General features: G+C 32.7%; 1 protein-coding gene across 1 annotated transcript; it reads left to right on the forward strand.

Moving 5' to 3' along the window:
• The first annotated feature begins 4,472 nt into the window (after positions 1–4,472).
• On the forward strand, positions 4,473–8,455 carry LOC149252743 (protein VASCULATURE COMPLEXITY AND CONNECTIVITY-like). The gene is made up of 3 exons (XM_089454260.1): positions 4,473–4,568; positions 7,706–7,905; positions 8,182–8,455. Exons 1-3 carry the CDS (start codon positions 4,473–4,475, stop codon positions 8,453–8,455), a joined length of 570 nt encoding a protein of 189 aa, XP_089310386.1.
• The last annotated feature ends 402 nt before the right edge of the window (positions 8,456–8,857 follow it).

Consider the following 8,857-nt stretch of genomic DNA (forward strand, 5'->3'; position numbering starts at 1 on the left):
TCCTTTTACAATCTTTACTTCCTCCCACCACAAGGTAGCTTTTCCCTGCAACTGAAAAATAGCCAGCCATGCTTTAAGGTTATGATCATACTCGTACAACTGAAAATATTTGTTCATATTAATTAACCATGCTTCAGCTGCTTCTTCCTGTTCCCCATCAAAGTGCGGTGGTTTAATCTTACGAAATTCTCCTTGCAACTCCACCCTTTGCCTTTTTGAGGTCTGCTGTTCAGATGCATTGTCAAAATGTTCCTCTCTTTCTTCCGATCTTTCAGGTGGTATATGATGGTTCTGTTCTTCCAACACCCTCTGCTATTCCGTACTAGGATTAACTGGTGGCTGGTTCTGCCTATCAGATAGACTTTTTAAAATTCTTTCTTACTCCATTGTTAGTTGTGCATTATCTTCACGTAACCGAGCCATTTCATTTTTTAGCTCCTGCACAGTCTCCAAAATTGCCTGGTTTGTATTTCGGGCTTCCTCCCCGAGCTGTACCCACAGCTCAGGGTTATTTTCGGGGCCAGGTACTCCCTGTCCCATTGCATATCTGTTGGATGTACTGTTTGTTCTCCTCATGCTGCCAATCTTCTGGTTCCTGGTCCTTTCCTTGAACATAAGATAAAGACAACAGAAGGAAGAGAATTAGCATACTAACTGGTAATTGCACAAGTAAAATGTAATCTTATTATATATTTTATTTCTGTATGCCACTTCCAATTTCCCAGAGGCCTCAATTTTGTAACTGGGCTTTGATACCATATGTCATACCTCCCCATAACCAAGGTGAAAATAGTAAAACAAATTAAGTTTATCTTACGAATTTCCCAAGGCAACTATTTATTGCTTTCGACCCATTCTCTATTAGCTATACAAATCACTCCAACTCATCCATATACAGGTCTGTTTACACTGTATTTATCTGGGTTTTGATGGGTACGGTGACATAACTTCCCCATTCTGTATTTATTGGTAACTTGCCCGAGAGCATGACAGCTAAGCCCCACCTCGAATTCAACCGCATACAATCTTAGTTGGTAACTCTCGGCGGTGCTGCGGAATTAATGTTTGCAGCAGTGGTACCTCGTTCTCGGGATTCTTGATTGAATCGATGGAGGGAACCCTCTCCCTTCCATCGAACGGCTAGAATTACTCCGGGTGACTTTTCAATCTGGCGCTTACGGGTTTTGGCTCTCATTCGATGCAATTTGGAACTAGCTTCCAGAGGGTTCCTTCTGTTCAAGGGTTTGTAGGCCAGAGATTCTTCCTATTCCTTCTTACAGGGGCGAGCCTAGCGCCTTCCATCTCATGGATGTCAGGAGCCTTTTCCTAGCAGGTCAGGTATTTTTCTATTTGGTTTACCAGCTACACATGGTTCTTCCTTTTTTTTTGTTTAATGACGAACTCTAATTCCGTTTTCCTTGTGACAGGCTGAGCAGTACCTTGAATATCAAGTGCCGAAGGTTATGAGGGTGGAACAGCTTCTGCTCCAGGCATGGCGCTTGATTTATCCAGGTAAGTCCATATTTCGAACCCTTTCTTGATACCAGGGTTGTGATAGTTAATGGGCTTGCCGATTTCAGTGGCTTCATACACATTTTCCCTCTTGCCAGGTTAATTGTTTGCTCCCTTCTGGAAGGGGTTTCATCCGAGTTCTCTTTCTATTATGGAGGTGCTCCCCAGTTTGCTGCCCAGTAAGGGCTTCTGTCTGCATGTATTCTTTTATTGTATTTTGTTGTAGCCGGTTTTGTTTCCAAGATTCGACGGCTCCTCTGCCCAGATCGAGGTTTTTGTAATAGTAGCAGTGCCGATTTAGCTTCGGCTTATGGTTATGTTTTATATACATTCATCAGTTCCCTGTACTTGTGTATTGAGGATTTAACGACTCTTAAGTTGGGCTAGCTCTGCTGCTCTTTCCTCTGGCTTGCTATGTTAAAGGATATAAGAATTTTTTTTTAAAACTCTGTTACAGGTCTCTTGGTTCTCTGAGATCATGCTATGGCCAGCTACCCCTTGCCCTAGCCGGTCTATGTGTGTTAAATTTTCTCAGTAAAGTATACACTTGTATCTTTACTCATCTAATTTGCTTTGTGCTACATTTGGTTCTACCCCAGAATGAATGGCAGACTCTTATACTTGTTATTCTATATGCGTTCAGGTTTTTTTTGAGAAATATTGGATAGTTTCAGCATAGAATTGTGCTTTATTTCATTATTATCAGTGTTTTACTATTCTGTTATATGTACATTCGACTATCAAAACACAGCTATGCTTGATAATGAAGTTTATGAGTTCTCAGAAGTCTTGTTTGTACTCTGTTTGATTGAGAAAGCCCATTCGCTATATGACACATACTATTTTTAAGACCCTAACCCATAGTTGACCCATTAGGGTGCTCAAGGGCCCTATTGAGGCACTGGTCGTATCTGCTTTGCTTTCATGTTGTCATACAGGGTACCTCACCGTAAACGTATGACTACTGTGGGTCAGCCAATAAATTCAGTATTAGTCAAATCTTCCAGTTAACCACATCTCGTTACTACAATTTCACTTTCCTGGTTGTGAAAGAAATGTTCCAGTCTCTTTTGTTTACTTTCAATTGTTCGAACAGAATACGCTAATCTTTTGCTGGAAGAAAAGTATTATTATGATTGTTGAAAATAACTATATTTAAAACTTACAGTTTTGCAACTTGCTCTAAAATTTATCTAGAAACACTACCAGTTTCCCCCTAACGGTCTTCAGCTTAACTATGGATATGAATTTATGGCTAGGTCCTCCCCGGTTCACCACAGCATGAGTTCCCCAGATCTCTCCTAAGTCTTTCCACCTGGTCCATATGGCCACAGGTGTCTTAACAAGTGTATATAGCCTTCTTGTAACTAAAGGGATCTCTGCGTTTTTCGGCTGAGTGCCATTCGTTCACCCCCACACTCTTAGTCATTCTGCCTGCACTAATATTACCAGGGTTTCCCAAATGGGAAGCCTCTCACAGAATGTAACCAGATTTACATAAAACAGAACCCACTTAACAGAATCAAACCAGACCACTTTGCATGGAGCTCTTAAGCAACTCAATAACTTACAGAAGAAGGGTGACACAAATTGTACTTACCTGTGTTCCGGTACGTTCAGTATTTCTTCCTCTTGCTCCTTCAGATCTTTGTAAACATTGGTTTTCTGCTTGTCTTCCTCCCGAGATTCGTCTCAAGCCTGTTTGCCAGACCACAGCCTTCAGCAAACCTGTTGCACGTTCGTGCCCATGCTATCTGGTCATCAGACTTAGCATAATTTTTCCATCATTTCCCCGTCTATTCCTCAACAGCCCAGTCTTTTCCTTTTTCCCCACCTCTTACCGCTGGGAAGGTAGTTAGGGTTTTCCCCTTCTGCTGGCAACTTTTTTCTTTTTCTTTCTTTTAAATAAAGAAAAGAAAACAACTTCCAAATGAGAAGTTACAATATTTGATATTACTCGATTAATGCTCAAATTTTCAGAGTTAACAGTGTTATTAATTAAAACGGAAAATAACAATCCTTGTCCAATGTTTTCACCTACAGTGGTAATAAAATATTTACAAATTTTCCAGGGTCATTACAATTACATAGATTGAAAATAATATCGAAATTAATTATATATTAAAATTTAATTCTAAATAACATGACATAAATTATTTATTGGATTTAGACAAGTTGGAGTCAGTCATAATGAAAATAAATGGAAATAATTAATTCAATGTACGGGGAAAAAGATATAGAATAGTCTGGAATTTTACTTAATTCACAATCAAAATATGAGTTGTTTTTGGTGAATTTTTTTGGAATTTTTTTTGGTTGGTTTTCTTAGTTTAATTTCTTTAAAATTTGGGAGAAATTTTTTAAATCACAATCAAAATATGAGTTGTTTTTGGTGAATTTTTTTGGAATTTTTTTTGGTTGGTTTTCTTAGTTTAATTTCTTTAAAATTTGGGAGAAATTTTTGAAATCACAAACTTGAAAAGTAATCCCTGTACAATCAAAGTGCCTAGGAAATTTTAGGGATGCTGAATCTATATATACAATAAAAAAACCAGTTTAAATAACACTAATCAAAATTGCACCTCAAATTTTTCTACTAATTCAGACACCCTAAAAATCCAAAAAAACTCACGCTCAAAACAATTCGATTCAAAAATATATTTAAAGTCAACTCCCACTAGATTCAATCATTCTGAAAACACAAGAAACGAGAATGATGGGATAACTGTTCTCATAATGTGCATGCCATGATGCATGCCAGGATGCGGAGACTCCAAACTTGCCAGCTTTCATATGTCAAACGTTCGACTCCCCTCCCCAATGATCAATATATATAAATGGAGGTAACAGGTTTAGAGTGATACAATACAAGTGCAAGAACCAGAGTTTAAGAGACCAAACATCGAGTTTCTGTGCTGTGTATCATTGTTTTTTCGATCATTGAGAGATTAGAATCCGCGATGGAGATTTTGCACTTCGTGATAAGCTTAGTGGTGGGATTCCTGGGGCTGCTTGCGGCTGTGTTGGGCGTCGTTGCAGAGGTCAAGCGTGTCAAGGTGAGCAAACCCATATCACAATTTTTTCCTATCTTTTCTTTACAGTTATTTGAAGATTTTGTTTTTTTTTTTCAATTGAAGAAATCGTGGTTGGAGTAGGTTCTGAGCTATATTAATCTCGTCACAAAACCAGTAAAAATTAAAATTCTGAAGAAATCATAATTCTGAAGAAATTAAAACAGTTAAATTAAATTTTAATTTATGATGATGATGATGGTTAACGTCCACTACACCAAATTTTGGTCTATCAGATCTAAAGAAACGAATTATTTAATTTGATTTAAGATTTTTTTCTTATACTCAAAAAGTTTGGAGAGAAGCCTTCCTAGCTCACTGTAATTTTGACATCCTAAAAGGCTAGGAAGGTGAGTGTTGCAACAAAGATTTTGAAACTTAGATCTAATGTGGTTGTAGGCTGGGCACTCTAAGAAGAAGTTATTTTCATCCTCCATGTTTGTATTTTCACAGAGATGACAGAAAGATCCATTGATACTAATCAAGTTAACCTCTCACTTTCAATTTGTTTATAGATATTCGTTAGAATTTTCAATTCTCTTTAGCTAATAAAAGTAATTTTGTATTCTATATTCTTTATTCTTTATTTATTTATGGATTTATGGACTGGAGGAAACTTTTATATATATATAGAGTTTATTTTAAAATATAAATATTTTTTTAATTATTCTAATAGAAATATGATTTATAATTAATAATAAAATTTTATTATCTATTATACCATTTGTATCATAATAAAATAATACTATTTTTATTTTTTATTATTATACTAAAAACTTTTATATTAGCACTTATCAAACATTTATCTTACCATTAGTTTAGCCATATATATGATGTAAAAAGATTCCAGAATTTTTTAATTTAAAGTTAATAATATCTTTATAATACATTAACTTTTCTTATTTTTTATATTTTTCCGTGCTTGCGCAACCAGGGGAAGGGGATCTCGATCACCCTGTTTTTTTGCAAGTAGGAATCGAATAGTTTTTTTTATGATATTTATATTTTATAAAATTAAAAGTATATTTTTTTCCTTATCTTCATTATATTATATTTGAATATTAAACCTATAACTAAAACCTTACTATTAATTGGAAAAATCAGCTTCTAAAAAGAAAGATGAAAAAAAAGTGACCGAGTTTTTAATTAATTTTTTTCAATTTACTTGTTTTATTTTTAATTATTTAAATTTATTTATATATATAAAAAATTTATGAGTTAATCTACTTAAAGATTTCATGGGACAATAGAACCTGTCAGATTTGTTATAATAAAGCCAAAAATGAAAAGCATTCCCTTATATTTGTGATACTAAAAAGGTGGAAGATGAAAAGCATTCCTTTTTAGATTGTCAGGCTCTTGCCCACATCCACTCTCAATTCCCTATTATCAGTCACACTTCCAATCTTTTTGACTTATTAAGTCAACCCAACTATAACAATCTTGGAATGCTTATTTCTCTACTCCTTGATCACAGAAACAAGATTTTGAAGAATAACAATTAGACTTTCTTTTTTTTGAGATCGAAATAATCTTAATAAATATTAATCATATATATATATATATTCATTCCCCATTTGATAAATATATGTATAAAAATATAAAATAGTAAATATGTCTGATTATGGGTTGAAAATTATCCGCAGTTTTGATTAACAAACTATTCCTACTTTCAATTAACTAAAATTAAAATAGATTAATAGATCAATCCTGTCTTGCAGTTCATGCTCTTTTTCGATTTTCCGAAGAAGACTTTTGTCCTCAGATCCTTAATCTTGCTTTTGTCCCTCTTGCTCTTGTATTACAGTGTTGTTTCATATAAATTTATTTTCAATCTATCGAAAATAAATGTTGGGTTTGCACTATTTTATTTGAAAGGAATTTATTACGTTTAAAAATATATATGTATTTATTTTTAATAATGTTAAAATATATATTTCGTAAGATTTTAAAATTTTAAAAAATTAAATGGATATGAACTCATCCATGTTAAATAGTTAAATTTATTTATGTTTATTAAATAATTAATTAATTTTATTTTTTAATAATGTTAAAAAATTAAATAATTGAAATATTTTTTATTAATTAAATTTCAAAAATTTCCAATCAATATAAAAAAATTAAAAAATATTTTTTTAATAATGTTAAAATATAAATTTAAAAAGATTTTTAAATATTTTGAAAATGGAATAGATATGAATTAATTTAAATAATTAAATTAATTCATGTATATTAAATTTCAGAAATTTATAATTAATATAAAAATGAAAAAATAATATATATTAATTATATTTTAACAATTATAATATCCAGTATTATTATGTTATTTAACTCTAATTTAAAAATTGATTAACATAAATTTTGAATAATGCTAGTATAGATCCATCTTAAATATAATTTCACATGAGCAGAGAGGGATTCAATTTCTTCACTTTCAAATTTTTTAGGGATTCAATTTCTTCACTTTCAAATTTTTTATGAGGTGATATTATTTAAATGTTTTGTATAGTTATTTAGTTTTCTTTATTTTTAGATTTTTAAATTTTTGTATTTTGGGGATATGAGCAAAATTTAAACTTTGATAGACTATAGTTGGATATCGTTACACATCATACTAGGTCGTAGAGTGGACTCAAAAAAAAAAAATAGTAGAACATGAACAACATTGATGACAAAAAGATAGCATTACACATCATACTCGCTGTAAAATGAACCTCTAAGCTCAATAATTTTTTTATTTTAACAAACATAAACATTTCAACTTTTATGACTGATTACTAAACTATACAATAAACCTCCAAACTCAATAAATTTACTGTATCTCACAAATTTCAAAGAAAAACCTATTGAAGTTAATATGATTAATTGAATTGAGAATATTAATATTTCCATAATTTTAGTATTGCTTCTTCTCCATTGAGTAATATATAGAATCCTGATGTAAATAAGCATGCATTTTCTTTAAATAAGCATGCATTTTCTTTAAATTTGTAATTTGTACATGATCTTATTTTCCTAGGTAAGAGTTGATAAACATTTATGGAATCTTTCATATTTAATTAATGTGTGTTTTTGATGAACCAACTTTTACATGTCTATGTGATAACCATTTTATTTAACAGGCTGACGATATCGGGGTAGATGGTAATGGTATGTGCTCATATCCCACAAGTCCTTCAGAGGCATTGGGAATAGTTGCAGGGTTGGTGCTTTTAGTGGCTCAACTCATTGCAAATGTTGCACCTGGTTGCGTTTGTTGTGGTGGTCTCTACCGCTCAAGCTGCAAGAAGACAATTGCCACCAACTGTCTTGTCATTTCTTGGTATTTTTGTTTTTATCTAAAATGGAATTTTGATATTTGGAATTTGGAATTGATTTACAAATAATCTTCTTAGTATTTTTACTATTTCAAAAATAACATTATATTTATAGTTATTTATTATTTAAAAAAAAATTTACTCTAAATTCCGGTCCAGATTTAATGAAATATATTTATTATTTTAATAAAATTACTCTAAATTCCAGGCCAGTGTCCTGAGCAGTGTCCTTCTGTCCCTGGCTAATTCTCACTCATTCTTCATTATTTGTGATTTTACAGGATTACCTTTACAGTGGCCATGAATACACTTGTGGCTGGAGCTGTTCTGAGTGGTCGACATATAACGATAACTAACTCGTTGGGCAATATTTCTTGTACCTATTTAGCGCCGGGCGTTTTTGCTGCAGGGGCAGTGTTTGCCATACTAACTGTCCTCTGTGCCTTAGTTTACTGTCTTTTAACAGTTGAAGTGAGGAATCCAAGAGGGCCAACTCAGAACCAAAATATTGCAATGGCACAACCACAACCACCACCATATTTTGGGCAACCTTAGTACCCAATGCTGGTTGGCAACGCCTATATATTATATAGGCTCGCTTTATATGTGAGTTGTCAGATCATAGTTTTGCCAAAAGTAAGATAAGGATGAGATGATCATGGTTCTGCCAAAAGTAAAGTAAGAATTAGTTATTCATGCTCAAAAAAATTTAACATATTTTGGCAAAACCATAACCTGACAGGTCACATTTAAAGGGAATCTGTATAATATGACTCGCCCTATGGCTTCTTTGATTTACTCCTTTGCATGTTGAAGAGTTAATTAGGTTTCAGGAAAAAATGGACATATTAGATTGCTGGGTCTAGTGAGTTGTAGCACTGTTTGTCATATTTTTAATAATATTTTTTTTAAGGTTGGGAGGATATTTTTCATTAATTTTCTTAAAAAGAAAGTTAT

Source organism: Pinus tabuliformis, chromosome 7 (assembly GCF_031772625.1).
Source record: "Pinus tabuliformis cultivar Carrire ecotype Pingquan chromosome 7, CPIR1, whole genome shotgun sequence".
Taxonomy (NCBI): Eukaryota; Viridiplantae; Streptophyta; class Pinopsida; order Pinales; family Pinaceae; genus Pinus; species Pinus tabuliformis.

Coding starts and splice junctions, on each gene's coding strand:
- LOC149252743 (XM_089454260.1), top strand. CDS start 4,473: ATGGAGATTTTGCACTTCGTGATAAGCTTAGTGGTGGGATTCCTGGGG. Junction 4,569..7,705: donor CAGAGGTCAAGCGTGTCAAG/GTGAGCAAACCC, acceptor TTTATTTAACAG/GCTGACGATATCGGGGTAGA. Junction 7,906..8,181: donor AACTGTCTTGTCATTTCTTG/GTATTTTTGTTT, acceptor GTGATTTTACAG/GATTACCTTTACAGTGGCCA.